This window comes from Dipodomys merriami, unplaced genomic scaffold (assembly GCF_024711535.1).
Source record: "Dipodomys merriami isolate MVZ:Mamm:240054 unplaced genomic scaffold, mDipMer1.0.p SCAF_307, whole genome shotgun sequence".
Taxonomy (NCBI): Eukaryota; Metazoa; Chordata; class Mammalia; order Rodentia; family Heteromyidae; genus Dipodomys; species Dipodomys merriami.
Genome location: NW_027204571.1, coordinates 518562 through 533295, shown reverse-complemented (window position 1 = coordinate 533295; position 14734 = coordinate 518562). Strand labels below are relative to the sequence as shown.

General features: G+C 48.7%; 1 protein-coding gene across 1 annotated transcript; it reads right to left on the bottom strand.

Annotated features, from left to right (window-relative positions):
* Positions 1 to 3470: 3470 nt before the first annotated feature.
* LOC138840926 (actin-related protein 2/3 complex subunit 3) lies at positions 3471 to 14730 on the bottom strand. Its single transcript, XM_070041358.1, has 7 exons — positions 14627 to 14730; positions 10918 to 11017; positions 8793 to 8869; positions 7100 to 7168; positions 5585 to 5711; positions 5227 to 5321; positions 3471 to 3746 (listed from the first exon to the last, which is right to left on the bottom strand). Exons 1-7 carry the CDS (start codon positions 14630 to 14632, stop codon positions 3684 to 3686), a joined length of 537 nt encoding a protein of 178 aa, XP_069897459.1. The 5' UTR covers positions 14633 to 14730; the 3' UTR covers positions 3471 to 3683.
* Between the last annotated feature and the right edge of the window lie 4 nt (positions 14731 to 14734).

The window sequence follows — 14734 nt, the reverse complement described above, 5'->3', positions numbered from 1 at the left end:
CATAAGACTCTCCTCTCCAGTTAACAACCAAAAAGCACGAAATGGAGCTGTGGCTCAAGTGGTAGAGTGCTCACCCTGAGCACAAAAGCATAGGAACAGCGCCCAGGCCAAGCCCCCAGGACCAGCACAAAACAGACAACAAAAATGAGAATTTTGGAGCTGGGAGGGATGTTCTTTTATTGGGCACGAACTCTTGGTAAGCCCGGTCATAGATGCAGAAGGAAGTGGATCTCTTGAGGGTTGAGGAAAAACATTAGAAGAGCGATTTATAAATGTCAGTGCTCTGCACCACCTCCTCTCCAAACATCCCACACCCTCCTAAGAGGAAAATCTCTCCCAGATGTGCTACATAGCTTTCTTAGATCTGTCTTTCTTGTAGGGGAGGAGGAAACACAACAACATACAAATTGCTCCAAGGGAAACATTACTTAACATCCCATAAATGTCTGCTTGGTAGAAATTTCTGACAAGAAATGTCTTAACACCTGAAGGGAGCAAATTTCACCATTTAACTCCCCTGCAACAGGGATATGCTCATCCCAGATAAACTGCCATCTGTAAAGATTTTTATTTTTGTGCCCATCCTGGGGCTTGAACTCAGGGCCTGGAAATTCTCCCTGTTTTTTTTTTGTTCAAGATTGGTGCCCTACCACGTGAGCCGTAGATCCTACTTCTGCCTTTTTTTGGTGGCTAACTAGAGATGAGTCTCACAGATTTTTTTTTAACATCTGTATTTGCTATCTTTTAAAGCACACTGTCTCACATTTTTTTTTTTTTTTTTTTTTTTGTCGGTCGTGGGGCTTGAACTCTGGGCCTGGGAGCTGTCCCTCAGCTCTTCAGCTCAAGGCGAGAGCTCTACCACTTGAGCTACAGCGCCACTTCCTGTTTTTTGTTTTTATTTATCTTTTTTTTTTTTTTGTCGGTCCTGGGGCTTGAACTCTGGGCCTGGGCGTTGTCCCTCAGCTCTTCAGCTCAAGGCAAGCACTCTACCACTTGAGCTACAGCACCACTTCCGGTTTTCTGGTGGTTTATTGGAGATAGGAGTCTCACGGTCTCTCCTGCCCGGTCTGGCTTTGAACTGCGATCCTCAGATCTCAGCCTCCTGAGTAGCTAGGATTACAGGCGTGAGCCACCAGCGCCCGGCTTGTCTCACATATTTTTCTACCTGACTCCTCAGATCTCAGCCTCTGAGAAGCTAGGATTATAGGCGTGAGCCACTGGCATGTGGCAAAAAGTGGATAGTCTTGTGTCTGTAACCTGAGGTTTTTCTAAGGGTTAAATAGGATTAAAAAGTGTCAGATGGTCAGCACACTGCCTGCTTACCTGAAAACTGCTGCTGCAGAGTTAAAGCAAAGTGGAAAATTACAATGAATGGTTTATCTCAACGTTAACACAGAGCAGATGCGGCCCTTAAATTACCCCCTCTAAATGGAATTGTCTTCTGCACATCTATAAACAAAACCCAAGGAAGCAAACCAAATGGCTTTTGGTGCTAATAGTTTTGTGTCACTTTCTGGATGTAGCTTCAATGTTTATGTACTTCTTTTTTTTGGGGGGGGGGGTCTGGTCGTGGCATCTGAACTCTGGGCCTGGGTGCTGTCCCTCAGCTCTTCAGCTCAAGGCTAGCGCTCTACCACTTGAGCCACAGCACCACTTCCGGCTTTTTTCTTTTTGCTTATGTGGTGCTGAGGAATCGAACCCGGGGCCTCATGTATGCAAGGCAAGCGCTCTACCACTGAGCCACCTTCTCAGCCCCATTATGTACTTCTTTAAAAAAAGATCTTCAGGGCTGAGAAGGTGGCTGAGTCTCACAGACTTTTCTATCCAGGTTGGCTTCAAACCATGATTCTCAGATCTCAGCCTCCTAAGTACCTAGATACCAGCACCCAGCTCTATTGATCATTTTTTAAATTGTTATTAAAAAGATGATGTACAGAGTAGTTACACAAGTCAGATAATGAATACATTTATTGTTGAGACAGTGTTACCCCTTCTCTTGCTTTCTCCATTTTTCCCTCCCGACCCTAGCTATCAAGTTTTTAATTTTTATTGTGTAGTAGTAAGGATTGAATCAGGGCTCATGCATACTGAACGTGTATTCTATCACTGCACTCTAACCCCATATCAAAATAGGAATGTCCTCCATATCAAGAAATGCGGGGTGGAGGGAGCGTAGTCGTGGAGATGGGAGGGCAGGGATGGTAGGGGAAAAAGGAGGGGGCAACAATGTACTTATTACCTTGTACTTATTACCTTGCTCATGTAATTGTAACCTCTGTATGGTATTTTCACAATAAAAAAAAACTTATTGAAATTTTTTTTAAAAAGAAAGAAAAAAATGCATGAACCTGGCACCAGTGGCTCACACATGTAATCCTAGCTACTCAGGAGGCTGAAAACTGAGGATCACAGTTCAAAGCCAGCAGGGCAGAAAAGTCCCTGTGAGACTCTTACCTCCAACTGACCACTCCAAAACCCTAAGTGGAGCTGTGGCTCAAAGTGATAGAGCACTCCCTTGAGTAAAGGAACTCAGGGACAGCACCCAGGCCCTGAGTTCAAGCCCCATAACTAATAATAAACAAACATATCTGAATTACATGTATGACACAGAAGGCAACCGGCTGTCTCCATTTATCCACATTGTCTGCAGCTGTTTCTAGCACCCACGCTCCCCCTGCTGGTCATTAAGGGAACAAACCGTAGGGTGACTTGTTCTATCAAAGGGGTTCACAATTTGAAGTGGTGGGGTGGGGAGTCAGAAAACAAACCTTTAATCTGGAAATGAGTCACCTTGGCTCCCTTGTCTTCCTTCCTTTCCCTTTTTCTCAGGTCTATGAGTCCACAACAGACTTTCAACTCAAACCCCAAGATAAGAATTTCAATTAAATTTTAAAAACAAAACACACCCAAGTTTGCATAAGAAAACTTTTTTTAGAATAGTACATGGACAATTAAGCCCATAAAATGAAGGAAGCTTGATAATCATATACCAGATTAGGGACTGGCTCTATGAATATATGAAGAATCCCAAGGCCTGTAATCCTAGCTAAGATCCTAGTTGAGATCTGAGGATGGGGTTCAAAGCTAGCCAGGGCAGGAAAGTCCATGAGACTTTTTTTTTCTTTGATCAGTTGTGGGGTTTGAACTCTGGGCCTGGGCGCTGACCCAGAGCTCTTCAGCTCCAGGCTAGTGCTCTACCACTTGAGCCACAGTGCCACTTCCCATTTTCTCGTGGTTCATTGGAGATAAGTGTCACAGACTTTCCTGCCTGGGCTGGCTTTGTACTGCAATCCTCAATCTCAGCATGAGGCCCTGGGTTTGATTCCTCAGCAGCACATAAGCAGAAAAAGCTGGAAATGGCGCTGTGGCTCAAGTGATAGAGCGCTAGCCTTGAGCTGAAGAGCTGAGGGACAGCGCCCAGGTCCAGAGTTCCAAAACCCAGGGCCAGCCAAAAAGAAGTTTTTCTGATGTGAAATGTTAAAAAATGTCTTTATTAGCACTTATTATTAAACATCAGCTTAAACCTATAGAAGATGGCCAATCACCCCAGAGAACCCACCCTCTCTCCTTCCCCCAGGATATTTGATCAGGACGTTTTTCAAGGACAGCCATGCTCTCTCCTCTCTTCCACACAAAGCCAAGCACAAAAGAATCAAAGCGAAGGGACCTCGTGGTCAGGGCCCTCACTGCCCAGGTCCTGAAAGGCTCTTGTTCATGAACTGTCTCTTCACAAAGCAAGTCCACCACTGCAGGGGGGAGGGAGGGACAAAACAGACACCAAAGTCAAATCAATGCAATTTCAAGGGAAGGTCGGAACTCACAAGCATTTAGTGTTAGTCCAGAAGCTGTTATCAACTCGCCTAGACTCACGGGTGTGGTGTAAGATGTCTGATGAGCCTGAGGTTCCATCCCTAATGGCACCAAAACAAAAATCACCAAGCCAGGGGCTGGGAAAGTGGCTCAGTGGTAGAGCGCTTGCCTTGCATGCCTGAGGCCCTGGGTTCAATTCCTCAGCACCATATAAGCAAAAAGAAAAAAAGCCGGAAGTGGCGCTGTGGCTCAAGTGGTAGAGCACTAGCCTTGAGCTGAAGAGCTGAGGGACAGCTCCCAGGCCCAGAGTTCAGGCCCCACGACCGGACCCCAAAAAAAAAAAAAAATCACCAAGCCAGAAGCTAGTGGCTCACACCTGTAATCCTAGCTCCACTATTGGCACACAAACTACAACAAAACCCTCCAAGTACATAATAACAGTCCCTGTGGCTACTACTAGTCTGACCACGTACCCAAGATATCACACACTAAAAACCTATTATCTCGCGCTCTCCTACCTCATTTTTATTTATTTATTTATTTATTTTTTGGGTCCGGTCGTGGGGCCTGAACTCTGGGCCTGGGCGCTGTCCCTCAGCTCTTCAGCTCAAGGCTAGCGCTCTACCACTTGAGCCACAGCGCCACTTCCGGCTTTTTCTTTTTGCTTATGTGGTGCTGAGGAATCGAACCCAGGGCCTTGAGCATGCAAGGCAAGGGCTCTACCACTGAGCCACCTTCCCAGCCCCTCATTTTTATTTTTTTGCCAGTCCTTAGGCTTCAATTCAGGGCCTTGGCAATGTCTCTGAGCTTCTTTTACACAAGGCTAGCAATCTACTACTTGAGCCACAGCAGCCACGTCTGGCTCTTTCTGTGATAAATTGAAGATAAGAGTCTACTGAGCTGAGTGCTGACATACCACACCTATAATCCTAGCTACTCAGGAGGTTGAGATATGAGAATTGAGGCTCAAAGCCAGCCAGGGAAGGAAAGTCCATGAGACTCTTATCTCTAAATAACCACCAGAAAACCAGAACTGGCGGTGTGGCTCTATTGGTAGAGTACTCCCTTGAGCTGAAGAGCTCAGGGACAGCACTCAGGCACAGAGATCAAGCCCCATGACCAACAACAACAAAAAAAGTCTCATGGAATTTCCTGCTCCGGCTGGCTTCAAACCATGATCCTGAGATCTCACCCTCCAGAGCAACTAGGATTACAGGTGTGAGCTACGGTGCACAGCTCCCCTGCCTAATTTAAAATGGCCTCCTCAGACACACTTTATTGTTCAGTGCGCCCTGCTCCGAAGTCACCCTAGGTCAGCAATGCCGACCTTCAGAAACCCAAAGTCCTGGGACAGGCTCATTGTGGATAATGAGGCACAAGATTGCCCAAGTTCATAGCGCGAAAGAGGAACCTCACCTTGCTGGGCTTATCGTTCTGGGGGTCAAACACTTTCTCACAGAGCCGCAGTCCCGTCTCTTGGCGGAGCTGCTGGAGGTAAGCCCGCATCACTTCTACAACAGAGGAACACGCTGCTTTGAGAATGGGCTGCACACGCACGGCGTCTACACACATCCACGCAGGAGACGGAAAGAGCAGGGTGCCAGGGGTTTCCCGTCTACATTATCTTTGGCTCAAAGGCTCTGAGGGTCTTGCTCGCTGGTAAGCACCCCTGGGAAAGCCCAGCACACGACTGGCCCACACGGTTCCCCCCAACAGTCTCCTTCCAGTCTGCGCCCCCACCCAGTGGCAGCGAGCACAGCGACCCCGCCCTCACCATCCTCCTGTTTGGTCGCAGGCTTGGCGTAAATGGCGTTGAGGGGAAACCCAGGCTCGCCGGGGATGGGGAAGTTGGTGATTCCCAGCGTGTACATCTCCTTCTCGCCCTGGCTTCTGGAGTTGCACTGAAAACAAGACACCGCGTGAGAACTCAATCTCCAGGGCGAAGGATGGCAGCATTCAAGCTATAACCGTACTTCCAAACGCAGCGTCCGAACCCTTGTGTAACCTGGAAAACCCCATGGTCGAGCAATGTTCAAGTAAACAATACAATGGAATTGCAAGAGAGACCAATTACGGTGAAATACAGTAACAAACATTAAAAACAGAACTGATGACATATGTGGGGTTTCTTGATTTTTTTTGTCAGTCATAGGGCTTGAACTTGGGACCTGGGCGCTGTCCCTCGGCTCTTCAGCTCAAGGCGAGTGCTCTACCCCTTGAGCCACAGCGCCACTTCCGGTTTTCTGGTGGTTTATTGGAGATAAGAGTCTCACAGACTTTCCTGCCTGGGCTGGCTTCGAACTGCGATCCTCAGATCTCAGCCTCCTGAGTAGCTAGGATTACAGGCGTGAGCCACCGGTGCCCAGCTGAACTAAATCTTGAAATAGTAATGTGAGTCAACAAATTTTAAAACATCTCTAAGTCTAGAGCAAGGTGAAAACAATATGATTTCTGCAAGAGGAAAAGCCAAGAATGGTTCTGAATAGCTCTGAACTACTGTCTACATTAAAGACCGAAGTAAATGTAGACTTTAAAGTGAAAAAAACAGATGTTAAGGGAGGGAAGGGATGGTAGGGGAAAACAAAGGAGGAGGTAACAATGCTCGAGAGGAAGTGTGCTCATTACTCATAACTGTAACCCCTCTGTACAGTATCTTTATAATAAAAATTATATACAAAACAGAAAAAGAAAAAAACAGATGCTGAGCCTTCCAACACCCTGTCCTTTCTTTCTTTCTTCATGTCAGTCAACTGTCCCATGAGGTCACAGAGGGAGCTGCGGTCCCAGCCATGGGACAAGAAGGCAGCTGGGCCGCAAAGTCCATGAGACTCTCATCTCCAATTCATCACCACAAAAGCCGAAGTGGAGCCCTGGCTCAAGTGGTAGAATGCTGGCCTTAAGTGAAAAAAACTCAAGGATAGCGCCCAGGCCCCGAGTTCAAGCCCCAAGCCTGGCACACGCGTGTACACACACACACACACACACACACACACACGCACACTCCATCCGGATTTCCACACACACTCCATCGGGCACACGCGTGTACACACACACACACACACTCCATCCGGCACACGCGTGTACACACACACACACACACACACACACACACACACACACACACACACACACACACACACACACACACACACACACACACACACACACACACACAATCCAGATTTCCAGGAGACCAAATTCGAAGTAAAGGAAACACTTCTCCTGGCACCAATGGTCTCCGACCAATCCCAGCAGCTTTCCCGACGTGTGTTCCTTGATGTTTAATTACCTTTTGGAGTTTCTTTAGACACTCAGAAATGTAGAGAGTTATATATATCAAGGTTCTATCAGCTTCATTCTGCAAGAGGAAAGGAAAAAAAACAGTCCTGGTGAACACAGGATTCATTCATCTGTTGCCTTTTGATTATGTACTGGAACCACCCAGCCCAGCCCAGCCCAGCCCAGCCCAGCCCAGCCCAGCCCAGCCCAGCCCTGCCCTGCCCAGCCCTATCCAGCCTTGCCCAGCCCAGCCCAGCCCTGCCCTGCCCTGCCCTGCCCAGCCCTGTCCTACCCAGCCTTGCCCAGCCCAGCCCAGCCCAGCCCTGCCCTGCCCTGCCCAGCCTAGCCCAGTCCAGCCCAGCCCAGGGTCAGGGAGCACTGCCCGCCATGCAATCCTCCCCAGCCTCCGCTAGCTGGCACCCCGGCTTCCCTGATGTTGTGCGGCTGTCCTGTGCCTGGGCCTCTCCCTGGGCAGCGGGAGAATGAAGAAAGCTGCCTGGAAACCCAAGGCCTGCCGACCGGCTAGTAATAAAAAGCCCTTTGGCTAGATCCGCTCTTTACTCAACAGGAGGAGCAATTACTCCGCACCTGGGGTGCTCTGCAACAATGCTCCAAGTCTAACATCTAACAAAATCTAAAGGAAACGGAAGAGGACCTGGGACACCGGTCACATGAGAGGGCTGAGGAGCCTGCCCACAGGAGGAAGGCCAGTGGACACGACAAAGGAGGTGGTGCGACACCTGGCCCAAGTCCTCCACCCCTCAGGGTGCATCTAGCCCACAGATGAAGGTTCCAGATCCCGTTGGACTGCAGAAAGTCAGTCAGGCAATCCACAGTAGGTGTTCCATGCTCACGATTACAGGAAGACGGCCTTGCATTCGTTGTAGCTGCTCCTAGCAGGAAAACCTTTGCTTCCCCAGCTCCTCCTTTTATGACCCCCTCACGGGGCTGAGAGCAAAGGGGAGAAAAGGAGGCTCAGGGGAGGGCCGGGGTGCTGCCTCTACCCCTCAGACTTGTGCCACCAATGCATGGGATGAAATGCATACCCTGCATGTAGGGCTCCGGGGACTAGTCTTACCCTAGCACGGGATGGACTCATAGTAGGGCTCCATCGCTGTTGGACACATGAAAACCTATCTGGACCAGAAGTTGACAGGAAATAAATGGTGGCTCTGGTGGGCCACAAGGTCTCGGCCACAACTCTCTAGTAGCTGTTACAGAGAGAGAGCAGCTATAGACAATGTCATCAACAAATGTGTGGGGCTGTGTTCCAATAAAACTTTATTTACAAATGGAGACCATGACACATTTGGCCAACCTTTGGTAAAGACATCCAAGGGGAATGAAAAAAAACTAATACTTATGCAGTCTTAACATTTAGGCACTGTCTTATTCTGTTTTATTTATTCTGACTAAAGTGGATATTATCTCCATGTGAAAACAACAAAGTTAAATGGTTTTTTTCTTCTTCTTTTTTTTTTTTTGTTAGTTGTAGGTGCTGAACTCTGGGTCTGGGCGCTGTCCCTCAGCTCTTCAGCTCAAGGCTAGCACCCTACCACTTGAGCCATAGTGCGACTTGCAGCTTTTTTCTGCTTATGTGGTGTTGAGGAATCGAACCCAGGGCCTCATGAATGTGAGGCAAGCACTCTACCAATGAGCCAACTTCCCAGCCAAAGTTAAATATTATAAGCTCTGTAACTTACTTTAATTTCATAGTTTTTGAAGAAGACATTGGCCTTAAAGTAATAGATGGCTTCATCCACGATGTCTGTGTCTTTTGCTGAGCAGGACATAAGGGAAGAGAAGAAAGGCAGACGTTAACCAAATGTAAATCCTGAACTCTACAAAAGCTATAAATAAAATCCACCCAGGACTGACTGTCAAGAGTTTAAGAGTTAGCTAAAATGAGGACACTGAAATATAGTCTTTGAAAACTACTTCTACGAAAAATAAGTTAGGCTGGGAATGTGGCTTAGTGGTAGAGTGCTAGCCTTGGCTCAGAGACAGTGCCTAGGCCCTAAGTTCAAGCCCCAGGACTGGCAAAAAAAAAAAAGTATGTGCTATATTTTCAGCTTGTTTTTGTAAAAATTATGCATGCTTATTAGAAAGGTTAGTTGAAATAAAAAAAATCGACCTGCACCTTAAATCAAGAAACTTTTTTTTTTTTGGGGGGGGGGGTGCGGGGGGAGAAGGTCAGTCATAGAGCTTAAACTTAGGGCCAGGGTGCTGTCTCTGAGATTTTTCATTTAAGGCTAATGCCCTATCACTTTGAGCCACAGCTCCATTTTTGGTTTTCTGGTGGCTAACCTGGAGATGATGATCTCACAGATTTTCCTGTCCAACCTGGCTTCAAATTGTGATCCTTAGATCTCAGCCTTGTGAGTAGCTAGGATTACAGGCATGAGCCACCAGCGCCCAGCTAGAAACAATATTATCATTTAGTAATTCTCATTAAAGACCTCTTGATGCTTTTATAAAACAGACTGAGCTAGGTTAATTTTAATGAGTGTCTAAAAAAGAGAAAAAATCGGAGCTGGGAAGGTGGCTTGGTTGAAGAGTGCTTGCTTGCCTTGCATGCATGAGGCCATGGGTTCGAGTCCTCAGCACCACATAAGCAGAAAAAGCCAGAAGTGGTGCTATGACTCAAGTGTTAGAGCGCTAGCCTTGAGCTGAAGAGCTAAGGGACAGTGTCCAGGCCCAGAGTTCAGGCCCCACAACCGACAAAAAAAAAAGAGAGCCGGGCGCTGGTGGCTCACGCCTGTAATCCTAGCTACTCAGGAGGCTGAGATCTGAGGATCGCAGTTCAAAGCCAGACCGGGCAGGAGAGACCGTGAGACTCCTATCTCCAATAAACCACCAGAAAACCGGAAGTGGTGCTGTAGCTCAAGTGGTAGAGCGCTCGCCTTGAGCTGAAGAGCTGAGGGACAGCACCAAGGCCCAGAGTTCAAGCCCCAAGACCGACAAAAAAAAAAAAAGGAAAAAAATCTCTAAACGAATTCAATATAATTTTATGTGAACTGATATGCTGTAGTTTCAAGAGAACTCTTGGTCATTTAGGGACACATCAGGTTCAGATGTGTATCTTTTTTTGTGTGTGAAAACTCTGACTTAAATATACTTGAACAAGCTGTTCGGCAAGGCTGAGAAAACCCAGAAACACTGCTTGACAAAGACAGATCTCATGGCACAAGTGCTCTGGCAAATTTTCGTTCGCTGTTTTGCATTTTTGTAAGGTCAAAATCCCAGGGTTTGATATCCGGCAGCTGGCTCCAGCATGCCAAGACAGTTATTTCTATTTCTTGTTCATGAAGGCCGTCCAGAGAGCTGGCCAGGCTGGGCTGGGCTGGGCTGGGCTGGGCTGGGCTGGGCCGGGCCGGGCCGGGCCGTCCCTGTCACATAGCAGAAATGAAAAACCTGGAGCTCAGCTGCTTGTCTCTCTGCAGGTCAGCTGTCTTCAATTCCAGTTATTCACCCGCTGAAGAGTTCCATCCCACCCTTCTTCTGTGTTGCCTGCAATCCACTTTCTTAGAAAAGGAAGCATCCGCCAAGGATTCAAGTATTTATAAAACCCAGCCAGTTTCTCTAAACACGACGACAGGAGGCAAAGGATTCTGAACCCAGAAAAGTGCCTGGCATACACACAACACTGAAAGACGCTGGCTGGAGAGAAATCGCGTCCTGAGGAAGAGCCCCCAGGTCCCCCTGAACCCTCACGATGGTTTCTTAAGTCTCACTGTCTCAGGACTCCAGGAACAATACAAGACAGTACTGAGCTGCGAAGTGCCCTGATTTGATAACCCCATCTTGACAATAATGGCTCGTACTTACTCTCACGAGGGGCAGGTCCTTTGAACTGACTTCGGATAGGCAGCAGCGCCATGTTGCCAATGAGCTTGGTGTCTGGGTCCATGAGAGAAGAATGGTAGGCCTGTGGGCAAGCCAGAAAGAGCAGAAGCAGAAGAGAGACAGTAGGTATCACTGTGTCACACAACTACACAGCGTTCCTCCAAAAGAAAAAAAAAAAAAAGCAACTTGCCCAAGATTAGCTAGAGGAAGCAGAGGGGGAAAGGAAGGTCACAGTGATCCAGAAGACCTGGCTATTAAGAGATCACAAAAACCAATGACTGGCCAGAAGCAGTAGCTCATCCCTGTAATCCCAGCCACTCAGGAAGTGGAGATTAGGAGGATTGCAACTGGAGGTCAGCCTGAACAAAAAGTTATCAAGACCTCATCTCAACCAACAGCTGAGCATGACAGCCTATACTTGCCATCCCAGCAGAAATAGGAGGATCATGATCCAGAGCCTAACAATGTGAGGTCTTTAGTTCAAACTTAAGTATCCACCCCTCCCTCCCATCCTCCCTCCCTCCCTCCCCCCCCCCTCTCTCTCACACACACACACACACACACACACACATAAACTCAACAGTTAAATTTGGATTTTGCAATCTGGTTATTAAACATGTCCAGTATCAAAATTTTAAATTATAGGGCTGGGAAGTAGGCTCAGTGGTAGAGTGCTTGCCTTGTATGCATGAGGCTCTGGGTTCGATTCTTCAGCACTGCATGAACAGAAAAAGCCCAAAGTGGCACTTTGGCTCAAGGCTGTAATCTTAGCTACTCAAGAAGCTGAGATCAGAGGATCTCATTTCAAAAGTCTGAAAGACTCTTATCTCCAATTAACCACCACCAGAAAGCCAGAAGTGGGACTGTGGCTCAAGTGGTAGAGCACTGGCCTTGAGCTGAAGAGCTGAGGGACAGCACCCAGACCCAGAGTTCAAGCCCCACCACTGACAAAAAAATTAAAAAATAAATAAAAATAAAGATAAGCCCACCAGGCACTGGTGGCTCATGCCCATAATACTAACTACTCAAGAAGCTGAGGACTGAGGATCACAGTTCCAAACCAGACTGGGCTGAAAAGTCCCTGTGAGACTCTTATCTCCAACTGATTATCAGAAAACTGGAAGTGGAGACTAGGCTTGAGCAGAAGTGCTCAGGAACAGCACCCAGACCCTGAGTTCAAGTCTCACAATCAACAAAAAATAAATAAAAAATACTGACCACGTCTCAATTTTTCAAAACTGTATTTTTTTTCAATTACAGGCATGAGCCACTGGTACCTGTATTCTATTTTTTACTAGGTTCTTAAAGTTAGTATTTTTTTTTTGTTTTGGGGGGTTTTTTGGTAGTGAGGTTAGAACTCAAGGCCTTGTTCTTGCTCAGCTTGCTTGCTTGTTCATTTAGTTGGTGTTCTACCATTTGAGCCATACCTTCAGCTCTGCTTTTTGTTATTTTGGAGTCTATTGCACTTTCTGTCTAGGGTTTCTGTCTAGGCCTTGGATTGTGATCCTTTAGATCTTAGCCTCTGTGGAATAGCTAGGATTAAAGTCATGAGGCAGAACACCTGGCCTTAAGGTTATTTATGTGTTTTCTATCTTTACAGTGGAAACTCTCTCCAGTGGGAAAGGAGAAGTCATCGCTTCCAAACCCACATCTAGCGGGGGTGGGGAAAGGAAGAGGTTTCACCAGAGAAACAGGCAAAGATCACCTGAGTCAGGATACGTCCCCTCAAGCTACAACCAGATTCCAAGAATGAACTTTTCAGTTCTTCACTTCCTGGCTTTAACCAAGACATCACTTTTTCCCTTAGCTTGTTTTCAAATCTGTGGCAATATATACTGCCTTCAGTAGGTTAGGCACGAGCCAGATGAAGGGAAACACCATATTTATGAAAGCAATTTGTATGTTAATTGCTATTTCTGCTTTCTTTTTTTTTTTTTGTCAGTTGTGGGGCCTAGGCTGGCTTTGAACCATGATCCTCAGATCTCATCCTCCTGAACAGCTAGGATTATAGGCGTGAGCCACCAGTGCCTGGCTATTTTTTTTTTCTTTTTTTTGGGTCCAGTCGTGGGGCCTGAACTCTGGGCCTGGGCAATGTCCCTCAGCTCTTCAGCTCAAGGCGAGTGCTCTACCACTTGAGCCACAGTGCCACTTCTGGCTTTTTTTTTCTGCTTCTGTGGTGCTGAGGAATCGAACCCAGGGCCTCATGCATGCAAGGCCAGCGCTCTACCACTGAGTCACCTTCCCAGCCCCTGGCTAACTATTTCTGCTTTCTATAAGATGTCTGGCTTTTTGGTAGACAACATTCCCATTCACCAAAGACAACACCTCCAACCCAGCTTTTTTTTTTTTTTTAACCAGTCCTCGGTCTTGAACTCAGGGCCTGGGCACTGTCCCTGAGCTTATTTTGCTCAGGCTAGCACTCTACCATTTGACCCCCAGTGCCACTTCCAGCTTTTTCTGTTTAATGTGGAACTCCAGGGCTAGGCATGCTAGGCGGGCACTCTACCACTAAACCCCATCTCCAGCCCCCAATCCACCTTTTTGCTGTTTATTTTGGAGATGAAATCGTTGCGTTGACTGGCTTCCCCTGCTGCTATCCTCAGATCTCAGCTTCCTGAGTAGCTAGGCTTCCAGGCATCAGCCACCAGATAGAATCTAAGCTCCCTAAGGGTAGCCTTTAGCTGGACACCGGTGGCTCAGGCTTGTAATCCTAGCTACTCAGGAAGGTGAGATCTAAGGAGGGTGGTTCAAAGCCAGCCTTATCAGGAAAGTCCGTGAAGCTACGATTTCCAATTAAACCACCAGAAAGCTCAAAGTGGAGCTGGGACTCAAATGGGGAGGGGGGACATGGGAAGGAATGGGAAGGGGAAACAAAGGAGGTAGCAACAATGCGTGATACGCAATGCACTCATTACCTTGCTCGTGTGTAACCCCTCTGTAGGGTATTTTCACAATTTAAAAAAATGGTAGAGGGCTGGGAAAGTGGCTCAATGGTAGAGCGCTAGCCTTGAGCTGAAGAGCTGAGGGACAGCGCCCAGGCCCAGAGTTCAGGCCCCATGACCGGACCCCAAAAAAAAAAAAAATGGTAGAGGACTAGCCTTGAGCAAGGGACGTACAGAGACAGTGCCAGACCGAGTTTAAGCCCCAGGCCGGGCACGGCGGGCGCGGGCGCGGGCGCGCGCACACAGGCCTCCTGTGCTGTGTGCTCAGCAGGCAGGAGATGCTCAGCGGCGTTCGTCACACACCGTCTGCCACCGAGCCACCGCTTCTTCCGCAGGCCAGGCGGAGACCCCGCCGCCCTGACCCCCACTGGGCGCACCGGGCGGAGGGGAAGCGCTGGCCGGGAAAGGGGAAGCTGGGCCCTGGGCTTGAGCTGCAAACGCAAACGCCTAGTTACGGCCTTCAGGGCTCCGGGGAGGCCCCGGGAGCCCGGCTGTCCCGGGGGGTCTGGGCAGGGGGAGAAAATGGCCGTGCAGAGGAGCAGGGAGCGGCGGGGCCGGCCGCCCCACTTCCCCAGCCCGGGCCACGGCCCCCGCCCGGCGCCCCGGGCCGCCCCGACCCCCTCGGGTCCCTCTCCCCAGGCCGCCGCTTCCTCCCCGGCCTCGGCCCTCTTCCGCCTGCGCGCGCGCGCGCCCCCCGCCCTACTCCGGGCCCCGCCGCCTCCGCCCGCATCCCTGGCCCGAGTCCTCACCGGCATCTCCGCGGCACTCGGCTTTCGGAGCAGAAAAGGACCTGAATGGACCACCGCGCTTCCGGCCTGCAGGGCTGGGCGGAGAGGGCGGAAGTGAACCGGAAGGGG

What these genes read in the sequence shown, in the direction of transcription:
- LOC138840926 (XM_070041358.1), bottom strand. An exon ending in GTCTAAAGAAACTCCAAAAG is followed by an intron (nt 5,712 to 7,099) that starts GTAATTAAACAT and finishes TCTTGTTTTCAG; the next exon opens with TGCAACTCCAGAAGCCAGGG. An exon ending in AGAACGATAAGCCCAGCAAG is followed by an intron (nt 3,747 to 5,226) that starts GTGAGGTTCCTC and finishes TCCCCCCTGCAG; the next exon opens with TGGTGGACTTGCTTTGTGAA.